Source organism: Rhamphochromis longiceps, linkage group LG1, assembly GCF_057381845.1.
Source record: "Rhamphochromis longiceps isolate RC_006_pf linkage group LG1, R_longiceps_female_GT1.1, whole genome shotgun sequence".
In the NCBI taxonomy this organism is placed as follows: Eukaryota; Metazoa; Chordata; class Actinopteri; order Cichliformes; family Cichlidae; genus Rhamphochromis; species Rhamphochromis longiceps.
This window is the reverse complement of record NC_140557.1, coordinates 32662644-32679363: the sequence shown is the minus strand read 5'-3', so window position 1 is coordinate 32679363 and position 16720 is coordinate 32662644. Positions and strand designations below refer to the sequence as shown.

The 16720-nt window shown below is 36.4% G+C and overlaps 1 protein-coding gene across 2 annotated transcripts in view; it reads left to right on the top strand.

The window, feature by feature from the left end:
* The window catches only part of luzp2 (leucine zipper protein 2), a 160732-nt gene that overhangs the window by 96049 nt on the left and 47963 nt on the right, over positions 1 to 16720 (top strand). For both annotated transcript variants that reach the window (XM_085411989.1, XM_085411980.1), the window contains exons 4-5: positions 430 to 511; positions 3658 to 3720. In XM_085411989.1, coding sequence (XP_085268115.1) covers positions 430 to 511; positions 3658 to 3720 — 145 coding nt within the window. The remainder of the gene's footprint in view (positions 1 to 429; positions 512 to 3657; positions 3721 to 16720) is intronic.

The window sequence follows — 16720 nt, the reverse complement described above, 5'->3', positions numbered from 1 at the left end:
TTAGGATCGAAGAAAGATGTGTGGCTGCTATGAACCAAAGTGTTAACCGGTTAACAAATGCCAACATCGTTTCCACCCTAATTGCAGTTACATGGCCCATTATTGCATCATCCATTCACAAATTAAGCTAATTATGTTTTTATCTTTTAAAAATATGTTTGTAAACAAAATATTTCCTTTTGATTCAAATTAATGAATTTGTTCATATCCTGCTCATAGATTCATAATAAAAATCATCCAACTGATCACAGATGACAGCAGATGTAAGCTGGTGACAAAGACATTAGTAAAATTTACTTCTGTCCAAAAAAATTGCTTTTAAGAGTGATATATCTAAGAAGGCCATTCTGTGGTAGAGCAGTCAAGACATCTGAAAATGTGAAGAGGAAGTACTAACAGAGTGTTTCTCACTTCCCTTTCACTTGACAGAGAGGAGATGAAGTCCCTCCAGGCAGCCTTGCAGAAGCAGCTGGATGAGGCAAATGAGAAAGCGGAGAAGCAGCAGGCCACGGTAAGACAGAGCTGACCTGACCATCAACATCCGGTCTTGTCTAACCAGCATTGTCACCTGTCACACGGGGCCTTCACTGATCCACACTCATTACCCAGCAGCAAGCTCCCGCCTCTATCCTTCACCATATAATTGAAACTTTCAGAGTGAACAAAAGCTTTGTGTCAGCTATTATTTTGTTTGAACAGAAGTCCAGAGTCCAAAGGTGGCGAGTTTACTATTTTATCATTTAAAAAAATAAGTAAGCCAAGGTCTAAAATTATTATCGTCAGCTGATTATCTAAATTGGAAGTGATTGGTTTTCTGTTAATTACTAAATAAACAAATCATTTTCAGCATCATGTTAGATAACAACATATGCAGATGATACTCTGCTTTAATTGCCAATGTTACAGAAGATGCAAAATATGCCTATTTTAGTTCAAAACACAACAAAAGCATGTTTAATTTTGTGATTATTTAAAATATACATGCAAACCATGGAAGCATGCAACATGTGTTACAAGATACGTGAAAATTAATTACATTTTAATGATAAAGAGGTTTTTGGTGTCAGTGGAAAACATCATTTCTGTTAACTCCAGTTTTAATAAAATCACAATATTTTAATTACTGAACCAATTAAAAGAAATGCACCTCTAAGGAGTTCAAATAATGTTTCTTTGCTACCAAACAATATGAGAAGCAATGGGTATTTACACCTTTAAATTATTACACAGTGGAGAATTCTATATTTAGTTTCAGCAGCTTTACTGCATTTGGTATCAGGTAAGGTTGAAAGCAGCCTTAATTTAAGACAAACTTTAATTTCTTCATCATGATGAGTATAAGTACTCATTTTAATGTGCTTGCTCTGAGAGGCTTTTTGTAGAATTCAGATTAAAAAATGTATTTTGGCATCGGCGGTGATGCTGCATTAATACACTGTATTGGCCCACATTTCTACTCTCATACTGTTCTGAGAAACCCTCTCTTGTTCCTCCACTTACTCCTTATCAACAAATCAGCATAAATCCTGTCTAGCTGCACTGACAGCTACAGTACTGGAATGCTTCTAGGACTTTCAATATATGCTAATGAAAATCTGGCCTGTAACAGTGCAGGCTTCTTATGCACAGTCACAGCGTTTAATGGGCACCGTGACATTACAATCGACAATCAAATCATGGACTCTCAGCGAGATAAACAAAAGTACAGTAACATTTCCAATGACGTGTGTGCCATTTTCCTTTGCCTGGTGACAAATCCCAGTTTCTAGTTTTTGTGGTTTGACATTTACATTCTGAAAAATGATATGTATCCCACTTTCTAAGATTTAAGATTCAAAATAGCACCTCAGCAGGATGTAAAAGCTACACATGTTCAACAAAACAATGAAATAATCTATTTCATTTCTAGTAGAAAACATGGCTTCTAAAAGTTCCTAGTGAAAAATAAAAGCATAAGGAGAAGCATATACCTTGCAAAATCACAAAAAAACACACATTACAAAGTTGCTAAATATTTGTTGACAGATATGGGTAATTACATTCAAGCCAATCTCAACATCAGACAGTATTTTTCCATAAGCAGAGAGATATCAGATATATCTTATGAAATATTTTAGCTACAAATATTACAATGACTAATTATTATCAATTGTTATTATTGTTATTAATATTTGGTTACATTTGAAATACTATTTCATATGTATATATGTATGTATATATGTATTTATAGATAGATAGATAGATAGATAGATAGATAGATAGATAGATAGAAATATAACCGACTTGTACTCCCTTATCCTAATACCTAAGCACTGTAGAAGTTGTTTTTCTTTTCTTTTTTTTAAACTTTTTTTAACCATTCCTGGGGGCATTGGTGGTGACTGCAAGCCTCAGACATGAACCTTGATGTTATCATGCCCTGTTAGGGGATGTGAGTCAACTGGTGAGGCTTATTTTACTGTTCCCCAGGGTATGTAACTGACATGAGGGCACCAGACCCATGAATCTTTTCGTCTTTGTCCTCAGGACTATGTTGATGACCTCTTTCAAGGACGCATTTTGCTAAAACCTTTTTCTTTAGAGTTGAAAACGCAAAGACAAAACCGTAACCTATCTATCTTACACACTGAATTCATTCGCTTAGATATATAGTAGCCCATGGCAGCAGTTTGCTGGTTGGTTTTTCAACCTCTGTATGGCTACAAGTCCGTACAACCACACACACAAACACACATGCCACAGGCACACTCTAATTTTAACTGAAAAATGAAAGACATACCAAGCTCTTGATGATCACTTGTTATGCCTAATTCTGCAAGGCACAAGAAGAATGTAATATGTTTTTTTTTGTCAAAGTTTAAAGGTCTTCAGGCCTTTGTGGTTGACTAAAAAGCTAAAAAAAAAAAAGAGAGAGAGAGAGAGAATTTGTGATTTTAAATGTAACTACTAACTTATAGCGCCCCTCTGCTACTGTCATTTTATATCTAATTGCATCAGTTTATGGTAAGGTACGATGTTTATGTTGACTTTACATATAGTTTAACTGGAGGCTAAGTCGATTTTTTAATGCTCGCACTGGAATATTCAGAAACAGTCAGTGTGCTGTTGCATAGAAGCATGGATGACGTGTGAAAAATAATTTTATTCAGAGGCATAATTAGTCAACCAGAATGTTCTTTCCTTCTCTGTTCTGTGTATGTATGTCTTTTTTCTAAGTCTTCTCAGGGACAGTGACAATGATTGAATATTGATGTTATCATGGTCAGGTTGGAGATGTGAGTCACCTGCTGTGGTCTAGTTTACAGTTCCCCAGGATGTCTTGGTAGAAAGTGGAAAAAAAACGTTGGCTTGCATTTATTTGATTTTAAAAAATGTAGAAAATACATTTATTTTTTTTATATTTCATTCGAAATGAAGCATATGAGACCTATTTTTCAAGATTTATAGGATGTTGTCAGTAGGAACAAATAGGCTTTGGCTTTTATTCACATACAGAATTGCATCTGTTGAATGAAATTAATTACACATACACTAGGCAAACTCATCATCCATAACGGTCATTAAATATGTTCACTGATGGAAAAAAGCACACATGCATACAGCTGGACTTTCTATGTGATCATCTTTTTATCTTTTTTTTGTCTTCCCTGTTTTCAGATTAAATTTCTTAAAGTGGAGATGGAGAAAAAAACCAAAATCATCAAGGATTTACAGCAAGAGGTGAGTCATCAAAATATTATCTAAAGCTGAATAGATCACACTACACATTCATAAGGTATATACAGACAGAAAAAAATATAAGGGAAAAATTGCATTGTCTCTACACAGTTATCTATAAAAATGCTATAAAATGTAGCATTTAAACAAATATAATGATATCATTGTTGGTGTATATTATTTTTCCATTTTAAATCTCAAATTAGTGAGACTTGACAGTGCTATCGTTCGCAATGTCGAATTAAAAATCTCCTGCTAAGAGCCTGTGATTGCTTTGACCATGGTTTACATAATTACATTATTGTTTTACATAATTTTCTTCCTTACCAAACCATTCAGTAACCCTTGTAGACAACTCTCAAGATATAAATACTTACCCTGGCTGACTATGGTCACTCATAACAATATAAAAGTTCTCTATTGGAGGGAAAATGAGATCATCCCAGCAAATTTTCTCCCACAGTGGCTCACCACAGGGGTGCGCAATTAAGATTGTCCTTTATTTTCTTACACATCTGTAGGTAACTTGAATGTTTTCTAATTAAATGATCAAGATCCCACCTTTCTGTCGGTGTTTTAATCAAACACAGACAGAAAGGTGGGATCTTGATTTTCTTGATTATCTGTGTTTGCCAAAATCCATTAGATTATCCCCAGGGACTCAGAGGAAAGCGTGTTTGTCTCAAAGGTGGACAAACACTGGCACTGGGGTAAACATTTTCATTTCAACGAGTACTTTGAAATACAGTTTTATAAAATAAATGTTTTTGATCATGTTTGCAATCATGATTGCCATGTCTTCCACTCTTTGAGAATCTGGGCTCTCTTCCTCTGCAACTTCTGTGATGGATTTCTCTCTGCAGGGTTGTTCAACATCTGTGCAAAGTAGTGCCTCTAAAAAGAAGTTCTTTCTCTTTGATTCTGAGGCTCTGACACAACATCTAACACTTACTGCTGATGCCTTAGACAGCTTAAAAAAAGGTTCAGCTTGCAAATACCATTTTAGCCGTACTGAAAATATATGACTCTACGATATCTGCAATTTGGTTTGTTTTCTATATGAATAAAAAAAACAATCAAATAATATATTCCAATAGAAAGAATCAGAACAACATGGCAACATCAGTAAAAGCTGCCTTTAGGGGTGTTTAGACCCCTAGACAGTTCTAATATTTTGTTTTTTGCTTATCAGCAATGTGACATGAAAGAAAAATGAAACATCTGTAGACTTTGCTGTGACAAATAAAATGAAATTGGATCCTACCATCCACTTAACTGATTTTACTGTGTTTTATAGCTTTATAGCGTTGTGACAATGGGATATTATACCAATTTTGTATGGATTCTGAATTCTCTTATATTGCAGATTTGACTGCAATATTTTCAAATGCAAATTAGAAAGAATCGGCTACGGGATTGATTTACTCATCAAGTAATTTTTACTTACTATAGTTTATACTAGTTTATACTACTACTACTAATAATAATAATAAATTAGCTAATAAACTACTAAACATGAGCATATGTGTATGAAAAAATATGTTTTGGAGCAAATAAGAGTTTCTTTTAATAGTTGGACAGATTACATAGGCAACTCTTAGTTTGCTGCCTATGATCACAAAGCCACGAAGTGCTTTTGAACGGCAAGAAAGCTATTTAAATACATCATAGGATCATGGGAAATGATCAAGAGATACTGGAAATTATACCACCATATTGCTCACTATTGCACTGAGGAAAGTGATTTTTGCCAGATGTTCAAATTAATTTGAGACCATTTTTACTGAGCTTTGCTTCAGTAACATGATCAAGTGCTTCAGATGAAGAATCAAACAGTCACATAATCATATCAGTTTACTGAGATCAATCTGTTTTAAGAAGAACCTTTCACGTTATCTTGCCCTTGACCTCCCTAGTGGTACTAAAATTGCTGCGTCTTCACAGTGTGCAATTTTATAGAGATAGTAGAGGTTGATCTTAAATTGTGTGTAAACCCGTACCGATTGCCTTTAATTGTTCTCTGTGGAATTTTTGACCTCTAACATCATGGAGCAATGTTTTTTTTTTTCACAATTCACAAGTGACCTAATATCTAATTTTACCAGTTTACGATATTTCACACAGTTCCACAGATCTATACTGGAGTAAATGTACTTGGATACTCTGATGCACCATTATTCTTTGTAAAATTAACTTTATCACCTACTGAGTACATTTAGAAACAAAGGACCACTGAGAAATGGCGTTGTTCTGTGATTTTATCACAACTGCCCAAAAATTGGTGCACCAAACTCAAAAAAACATGGACTGTAATGGCTGCCAAAAGAGCTTCAAGAAAGTATTGAGCAAAGGCTGTGAATACTTAAAGTTATTCTCTTATAGGTATAAGACTGTTATAATTTTGTTTTTTTGTCAAGGTGTTTTTGTTTCACTTACAGGGTATTGTCTTTGGAATTTTGTGGTGGGAAATTTAATCCATTTTGGAAAAACATCACATGGCAAAATATGGAACAAGCGACATGCCATGAATACTTTCCAGATGCATTGTATATTGCAATGGTGTACTGTAGTACACACACATGCAGGACATTTAGACTTTCACAGTGGTGATTATTCTTCTTATTATTGTTAGAGAAATTATTACATTAAAAAACTATGTTTGGGAGTTTTTAGATTTTTATGAGTGGAAGATGAGTGAGTCAAAGACAGATGTGCACTTTTTCCCTTTTTGTGGCTAATGAGGGAAGCACTTCAGACTGTACTAGTCTGCCACTGCGACCCTAACACAATCTCTGCCCAGCCCACTGATGTGCAGAAACAAGTGTGACTGGGTCATTAAGCACATTTCAACCCTCCTGAATTGTCAGTATGGTACAGTCATTATAGTAAGGTATAAAAATAACGCTGCCTTGGGCTACTGTTAAATGCTACTTTTTTAGCCTCCTTAACTCTCTTGGGGGTAATCAGAGATAAATTTAGAAGCACTTCTATAATCAATCAAGTGATTTTCACAGCAAGAGCTTCCACGTGTCAGCAGATCAGTTTAACCTGGTAAATAACCCATAAAGACGGCCATGATTTGACTTTGTAATGAACAATTACAAATGCTTTTGCTCTTAAACAACATCTTGATTTGGGAGTACAAGAAAAGCACACAGACAAAGAACCATGACTTAACAAATGCTGGTCACGATCATTGCAGCTTATGTGTAATTTAAAGGCTTTACGCATTTTAATCCCTGACTACTGCTATATCGCATTACTATCTGCATACATTGTACACACCAAAGAGCTGGCAAAAAGCTTTGCCAAATGTAGGACGTGAATAAGAGTTTGAGAATTTAACTGCACTTTGTGGTAGAATTTCCAGAGAAATGCTTCTTCACACCAGTTATTTACTCAGATTTTCACTGCAATCAGCTGAACGAGGCAAAGAGCAGCAGAACAGATGACATGATCGTTTTCTAGGCCCTCCATTTCCATTTCACAGAGTGCTTCATTGTTGGCGTTTTTAGGTTTTAATGTTGTATTTCTGATTTACATTTCTTGGAAAATAGTCAAGAAGGTTAATAACTTTCATAGTCACATATGGAATGGGCCATGTGTATGCTACAGAGATCTGCGGACTTCTATAACATCTGTGATATACACCAAAATATATGTTCGCATCTATTACATAGTCTCAAGTTACATAAAAATAATTTGCGGAAATGCGAATGTCAAACATTTTAAATCATTACAATTTTACCTCAGCAGTTGTACCTGGATATAGAACTGTTTTAAGTATAAATGAGCCAGAACAAAGAGTAGGAGAAACAGGCTAGACAATGCATGAAAATTCAATGAAATAAGATGTTACAAAACAGTTGCTCTTGCACATTTTATATGCACACCATAAAACCATAGGGTTTACACTCGGATAAAATTCAGTCTGGCATACCAAGTTTTTCTTCTTACTTTGCAAAGCATGTAGAGTGGCAGGTGGGATGGTTTGGTGTAAATTTGTTGCAAACCCAATAACCACTGTTTCACAGTATCTATTTCAATCTATTCAATATGCATTAATAGTGGCTATTCCACCAGTGCCGTTCTAAAACTGAAAATATGACTAATTACTGGGATAATGTATAAATAAAAACATAATTTAAATGTGTATATGAACAATACTTGAACAACCAATAAATAAAACATCAAAGCTATGTAATGTAAATGAGAAGTAACTAGTTAAAGGCTACAGTTCTCAATAATGCTGAATTGATTCATTTTCTGTTGAGAGGTGTTTGTAATACATTATCCATCCCATTTGTATCGTTATTGATTATGTAAATATTAGAAACATGACCAAAGTTGTGACCTAAGATTTGTGATATAGCACATTATCCTGTCGGAGTCACCCATGAAAAGATGAATACATTGTGGTTATAAAAGGATGTACATGGTCAGCAACACCAAGTAGGCTGTGGCATTTACTGTATATGATGCTCAATGGGTACTGAAGACCTAGAAGAGCAAAATATCCCTTCTACAGTCATACCACCAATAGCAGCCTGGATTGTTGATACTAGGCAATATGGGGTCATGTTTTTATATTGTTTAGCCAAATTCTGACACTCCCACCCACATGTTGCAGCAGAAACTAGCAAGACAACATTTTCCCAGTTTTCTGTAGTTGAATTTGTTTGAGCCTGTACGAATTACAGCATCCGTTTCCTGTCCTTAGCTGACAGGAGTGGAACCTGTTGTGGTACAATCAGAGATGCTCTTTTGCGTACCTTGGTTCTAACGAATGGTTATTTCAATTACTGTTTGCTTCTTATGAGCTCAAAACAGACTGGTCATTTTCCTCTAGCATCAACAAGGCATTGTAGCCCAGAGAGCTGCCACTCATTGGACCATTCTCTGTAAAGCCTAGGGTTGGTTGTGCAGGAAAATCCAAGTAGATGTGCAGTTTGTGAGAGACTAATAACAATGCCACATTTAAAATTGCTCAAATCACCTTTCTTCCACATTCTCATGCTCAGTTTGAACTTCAGCAAATTTTCTGAATGTCATACACTGATTTGCTGACATGTGATCAGCTGATTAGTTGTGTTAACAAGCACTTGAACAAGCATACCTAATGAACTGTCTGGTGTGAGTACTATTTTACACCAATTTTCTGCATTCTGAGGCCAAAGTATATAAAAATTCCTAACAAAGCTGAAGGGAACATCTGTAAATCCATTTATATCCTTTGTTTACAACAGTATTGGGTTTTAAAATCTGTTTTATGTTGCATATCACTGTGAATTGTGTTGTGGTGTCAGAGGGGAAGCTTTATGGCTGCAATTCACTGTGAAGTCATTATCAATGATTTGCTTTCAGAGCTTATTATGACTATTTTGAGGGAGAGTGATTTGCAGGCTGACTTGGATCCTGCTGGGATTCATCAGGTTCTCACAGAGCATTGTAATAGACAGCCACACATTCAGCTCCTTGCCGCTGATGCTGATATTTTTCTCTAGTTTAAAATGGCTTCCTGACATTGTCTTCTTCCTTTCATGTCTTCCCGATGTAATTTCACCAGCTAAATGGCAGAAGAAAAAAATAATGCATCGGGGCATTTACTGGATCTCTCTATGATAGCCTTAAAAAAAAAAAGGAGTGACAAGAAACTGAAGTAGGCGGATAAGGGAAACTGCATCATTATGTGTTGAGGAGGACAAAGACAAAGCAGATGAAACTGCAGAACTAACAGAGGTTTTATACTGTGCTCTAGCAAAACATGCCGTTTTTTCTTTCTCTTTAGATTGATGGCACAAACTCACTTCTTCCTCGTCAGCAGAAAGTGATAGTGAATTCATCAGAAGTTACTATTATCATGCTTTCAAGTGAGTCAAGTGAATATAAAGTAAATTAAGAACATTCTTAAGCAACCTTGCTTGTATTGATGAGGCTTCATCAGAGTTCATTTCACACATGTGATCACTTACATACATTAAGAAGAAGAAGTCCATAAAAATCAACGATTTCATATATTATCTACTTAAAAAATGAATATTCAAACCCCATAGGAGGAAAAATAATTACTGTGTTGTGACTTGACATAACACATTCTGTTTACTTTCTCCCCCCAGCATAGATATATCACAGTAATGATACAAGCAAGACACATCTAGTTTTGTTTATTTATATATAAACATATGACGATAAATGTCATATTTTCCATAGGCACAGTGCATGTAGATACATCATTTATTGTTCAAACCACAAAGTAACAACTGTCATATTTTAGTCAGACTTTTCTATGATAGTCCAGATGTCGTGACCTTTTTAGATGCAAATTACTCAAAACACATAAATTGGTCACCGTGGGAGAGCAGATGTTACTCTTTGGATCCCTACAAAAGAGTTTAAAAGTCGTGCAAACTAGGAAATAACGATGACAATTACAAAATGAAAGCAGCAAAAACAACATACTGTATGAGTAATCAGCAGCCATTGATGACATTTCTAAGAGTTGATATAAGACCACCCACACAATTAGCACATATTGAGGAACAAACTCACAGTTTTAGTTGCCTGTTGCCTTTAAGATGAATCAAATAAATAAGGCTTTAAATTTGAAAATGTATTTTTGATTACGGGTTCAAACTTCAGCAAAATATAAAGACAAAAATAAAACACAGGCAGATGAAGTTAATCGTTTCAGTGCCAGGCCTGTTTCTTGTTTCTCTTTCACATAATCATTTTGAATTTCCCTCACTTTTCATGCAGAGATTAAGTGCTTTTATGTTATGATGCCATGCCCATTTCACACAATGTCCACTACCAAAACAGCTCTGACCTTGGCACTCTCCACTCGAAGCATTGATTCTTCCTCCACTGAGATCAGAGGAAAACCCAGGAGGCTTGTCATTGAATCTCTGGTTTTGCCATAAACTACACACACAGTTCAGTTCATTGGACTGCCTGGAGTTCAATAGAATGTGACTCAGGGTGAGCAGGTGGGTTAACAGACTGTCGCTTCCTCTCAGTTGGTGTCTAAAGCATTCAGGAAAAATAAGCCAAATAGATGTTAGAGTTTATATAACTGTTCCTGGCATAAGAGTAAATAAATTCCAGAAAAAAAAATTTAATGTAAAATTAAATACTATTAAGGTTTATAATGATTTCTTGTAAGAATGCGTATCAAGATATGATTTTAGCAGTGCTGTCCAGCCCTAAGTGCATCACAAGCCAGTGTCTGCAGTGGTACTGCCTCTTTAGGTTAACATCATCGGTTTGTTTTGATAAGGCTTTCTGCAGAGAGCAAAAATTATCTGGCATAGGTTTGTCTGTTTATTTATTTCACCTTTGGTAGGATCATGGAAAATTAATTAATAAAAATATTAATATTAATAAATTCAACTGCATCCTGTGTTAAGCAGGGTATGTTTTGAGATGTGTATGTATAAGGCAAGAAAAATGAGACAAGGTATTCAAATAAAGGCCAAGAATGAAAGTATATGGGATTTTGATGCAGTCAGCAGTATTGACAATACTTGCAGTGGTATTTTTGTGGACAATGTAGGCTGCACATGGTACACATATAGCAGAGGCTGCTGTGCTAAAGATGCTTTCTTTCACTGTCGTTGTTGTTGTTTATTATCAGTCATATGCATTCGATGATGTCAGAATGAGTAACATTATGAAATATATGACACTCACTCTCCTAATACTTTGTTGTTGTTGTTGTTTATTTAGAAACTGATAACTAACACCTGGAGAAACTGCAAAGACAGTGAAGTCTTATTTAGCGCCTGTACGAAGGCTGTCTTCCGTAGACAGCGTATTTGTACATCAACACAATGAACTAATCTAGCTGAGTCTGTGAGGAGAAAAACACTATTTAGAAAATATGCAAATCATGAGGTACAGTAATTCTGCATTGCTTGTCTGTAATGAAATCTGGAGTGGCAGGTAAACCAGAAAATACAGTGTGTGGGTTTAGTGTCTCATGCTAACACAAGGGCGTGTTCCATCTGGGACCCAGAGGGCGGTTTGTATTAAATCTGCATTTCTTCCCAACACTGCTGAAGTGCTGTAATATGCAAAAAGACAAATTGCAGTTACCGTCTGTGAAATAGCCAGTACAGCAATTCTGTTTTATTTACAGGTTATATGTATTACTTTCAGAATCTCAATATATTATTTCTTATAGCCTGAGATTGTGCAATTAGTTTGAAAGCATGGCCTGGAAATCACAAGTGTGTAATCTATTACAGGACTGCATAGAAGAGGGTTATTCTGCTCATAATGAATTGTGTATGTCCAAACTATCTCCACATTTAGAAGCACTGATTGTTCCAAAATGTAGAGTGATGTGAACACTCAGGATCAGTACCCAAAATGTCCTAAAACCTAAATATGAAGGATACACAGATGGAAAGCACTCAGTTTCCATATAGTTATACAGTGTAATTTAAGAACAGTGTAACTAAAAGTAAATATCAGGATATTTGAAACGTTCCAGGTTTTGTGATTGCGTGAGTAATTAACATTTAGTCAGAAACATTGCATTGTATTTTTAAAGAAAACAATTCCTAAGTGCAGACTGTTTGAGCTGTGCATGTCTGTAGCCACTCCAGGTAGTTACTCAAATGAAAGCAGACGAATCTGCTTATCTTATGTTTTTACAAGCAATGAATTATGTTTGGGGTTGTTTTTTTTTAACTCGCTGGTTAATGCATTGCTCATTACATTATTTACTCTGTAACACAGCATCTGGTGCCTTGTCACATGATTATCAGTTAACAGTATAAACTTGTAGGCTATGAACTACAAGGACAGTACTTGTATGTAAACCTTTGTGGTAAAATACTGATGTATTATAATAGATATAATAGATACTGTGCATTAATGTGAACATTATGTGTGTAAAATATAGATTGAAAAATAGCTTCCTGGCCTAAAACATTTACATTACTAATGTATGTATGTGAAATAATTAACTATGTGATCATGTTGCGTATGCTTGTTGGACACTTAAAAAACTATAATGTTTAAAGATTATTCAGGTAAAAAAAATCCAAATACATAACAATAGGATCCTATCCAGACCAGGAGATCATGCATTGGGTAAAAAGTATTTATTTCCTCATTTTCCTTCATCATCTCTATTTTAAAAACAAGTAAACAAAAGTGGATTTTGTGAATAATTTTTGAGAGCAATTACACCCCAAAGTTAGACACTGCCGTAGCAGCTGATTTAGTGGCAACTGTGATATCTCTAAGCTAAAATATATATGTTTGCATTACATAAGTCATCAGAAAACTGATGGGAATGAATGAATCATTGCAACTCTCTGCTCCACAGAGGAAGCAGAGTAACAATCAGCCACAAAGTTACCCTTGCCATCAAAGTGTTACTTCTGGCTGAGCTTTGCGTCAGCTTGAAGTGAAAAATCATACTTCCTCGTTTGGAGTGTGTGGGATGTATGTCTGGGTAACTCAACCACCTGCCGGCATCTCCTGCATTTATGCATAAGCCTTAGACGTTCTGTTACAAGTGCGATCATATTTGTGTCACTCTCCACATTGTTTTGCACTTAATACAAAAATTTTGCTACGTGTGGCTTCGTGGACACTGGCACGAAACTCAGATGAAAGAAACTTGTTCAAGAGAGGCTGCAAGTGTGCACAGGGCTGGTGCCATGCTGTCACTTAGCAGCGTTGCTTTATTCCTCATACCCCGTCATGGATATTGATTTCTGGCCCTCGGCTTCCAGACAAGTGACCGGTTTTCTGTGGTATTCAGCTGTGACACTATAAAGTGGATGGTCTATTTTTTATTTATTTATTTTTTACAGAAATACATCCAAGTACTTCACGACTGATGAAGGCTGTGACTGCAGATATTTATTTGCGATGTTCAGAAAATTACTTTTTTTCTCCCTTATTTTATTGTAGCTAGAGGCTGTTTTAACAAACACTGTGACTTCACACGACTTTCAATTTCAAAATGTCTTGACACCATGGGACAGTGTCAAGACATCAGAGAATAGTGAAAACATAGAGGCTTATTCTGAAGGAAAATATTGAAAAGGAGTTTAAATATTTCTATATCATTATTTTTGAAAAGAAGCTGGTCTCCAGGAGGCCTTGTAGTTTTAATTTTAGCTACATTTCTTTACTGAACAGTAAAAAGATTGTGATCATACATATATACAAAAGAACTCCCCCGATCAGATGGTGTGTTCTTCAAGCTCGGGTCCTCTACCAGAGGCCTGGGAGCTTGAAGGTCCTCCACAGTACCCGCTGTTCCTTGGACTGCAATCTGAGATCTCGGAGATCTGCAAGAGCCACTCACCTAGCATGGGGATTACTGCCCCGAGTGCTCCGATTACCATGGGGACCACTGTTACCTTCACCCTCCACATCTTCTTGAGTTCTTCTCTCAACCCTTGGTACTTCCCCAGCTTCTCATGTTTTTTCTTCCTGATGTTACTGTAATTCAGTATAAATCTACATCTATCCCTATAGCCGTCTTCCTCTGCTTGACTACCATCACTATGTCCGGTTGGTTAGCCACCACCAGTTTGTCCGTCTGTATCTGGAAGTCCCACAGGATCTTAGCTTGGTCATTCTCAACCACCCTGGGAGGCATCTTCCATTTTGACCTCAGGATTTCCAGGCCATATTCAGCACAGATGTTCCTGTACACTATACTGGCCACTTTGTTATGGCGTTCCATGTATGCCTTGCCTGCTAGCGTCATGCACCCTGCTGTTATGTGCTGGATTGTCTCAGGGGCATCTTTACATAGCCGCATCTGGGGTGTTGGCAGGTGTAATAGACCCCAGCCTCTATGGATCTCAAACTTAGAGCTTGTTTCTGTGCTGCCATGATTAGTGCCTCCGTGCTGTCTTTCAGTCCAGCTTTGTCCAGACACTGATAGGATTTCTGGATCTCAGCCACTTCCACTATCTGCTGGTGGTACATACCGTGCAGGGGCCTGTCCTTCCATGATTGCTCCTTCTCTTGCTCCTCTGCGATGTTGGCTTCTGGTAGTTTGATGCCCTCAGTTCTGACTAGCTTCCCTCTCTTCATTACAGTTGAGTACAGATAGTTTATTCTCCTGGCTCCTATCTGTCTGGTATACCGCTTCAAGCGGTATACCAGACCGCTTGACCGTATACCGCTTGTATACGGTCAACGTTGTGAGTCTTTGCTTGGCAGTTTCCAAGGCTTCAGGTATGGACAGCTCGTTGAACTTCTTAGGCACCTTCTTCATCGCATCTTTCTTCAACTCCGATATTTGGCGGTGCTTTCCACTGTACTCAACATGGAAACGTTTTGCCTTGCTTTGCCATCAAAGCATCCCTTAATTAAGCGGTGTAAATTTACCACCTTAATGACCAATGTGTGTGAATTAAAGTTAAGTTCTTGGTAGAACTTACAGTACAGAGGCATTAATCAATATTTTGCAGGAATACACATACTTAAATCAAAATGTTTGCTTTTTTTTCTAAATAAGGAGATAATTATTTTTGATAAGGCTCACATGTATCTATTGACTGGAGTGTATCATCCAACACATGAGAATAGATATTATGCCCATGTCTGTCTGTCAGAATAAACAACTGTAATCACATATCCAATTTATCCATTACTTTTTATTTCTGTTTATATCAGGCAATTTCAGGAACAGAAGAGTATTTTTTCAGTCACTATTCATGTTCCTCGCAGAGAGAGTAAACACTATTGAAGAAACGAGAAAAAAATTGGATAGAAAACGGGCGGGGATGGTCCGAACCAGCGTTTGCTGGCATTTACTTGCCTCAGTGTGCATGTTTATTTACTTGTAGTGTTTTGTTCCTGCTGCTCTAATGTTGCCTTTTATTTTTACCAGTTCTAGCTTATTTAAGAAAAAAATCTGATGGTCTGACATTAACTAAGGGGATAGGCTGTGTTAAATCTCAAAAGGGCCTTCTTTGGGGAAAAAAACCCAAACAAAATATTATTTTCCTGGGTTTTTTTTTTATGAAAATCTCTTTGTACCTGTTTTGCTCACTGCTCTCAATCTAGTGTATAGTCTCCTCTTATTCCCCATATTTAAAATTTCCTTATATGCATGTTGATAATTTAAACTGTATGCGTGCAACACAGTGTAATAACAAACAAATGCCTGTCATACTAAACAGTTCTAGCTGATGATAGTTGTAGGCAGCAAACTGACAACTTCTCAAGATTTTGTTGAGTCTGTTCTTGAGGACTCCTTTATTTATCCTTGCAGGTGTTTAATGTAACTCATAAACAAGTTCTCAGTGTGATTTACAATCACACTGACTACAGCTACAGAAAAGTCACATCTTTAGCAATGTAATACAAAAGTACAGTGAATTTGTTTACTCTCCATGCGGTGCACAATGGCAGCCTCATAGCCAAACGCAAACTGGCAGGAGTCAGGGAAGTTTTCTACCACTGTAAAATGTCACTTCATACATCATTACATCTAGCCGTTAATCTTCATGCAGTGTCATATGCTCACTTTTTTTCTCTGATTGGATCCAATTAAACACAGTACCTCATTTTCACCTCACTGACAGCCTTATTGCTAAAAATCTGTTGTTATCCAAAAGTCCTAAATGTTCCCTAGTGTCATAACAATTCAGTATACAAAGTTTGGCATATGACAATATTACATGGCAAGCGAACTGTGAATGAACTGCGTGTCATTTCTTGGAACAAGTAGTTAACACTTTTAACCATTTCAGAAATATTTTTCCTACACTTACATACTAAAGGTAGTGTCTTACCCAAGCAAAATCCAATAGATAACGTAGGATTATGGCTAACCCAATTGACAATTGACCTAATTCACTTTCACTAACCCTAGCTGGGTGGGTTTAATTGCCTTGCCATAATCCTTGTGTCATCATGTGTTTGTGTAGCCAGTTAAGGTTATATTGATCTTGAATATTATTAGCATAGGTGTTGGAATCATTCAATATGTGTTCTTTTCTTATATTTTGTTATTGAG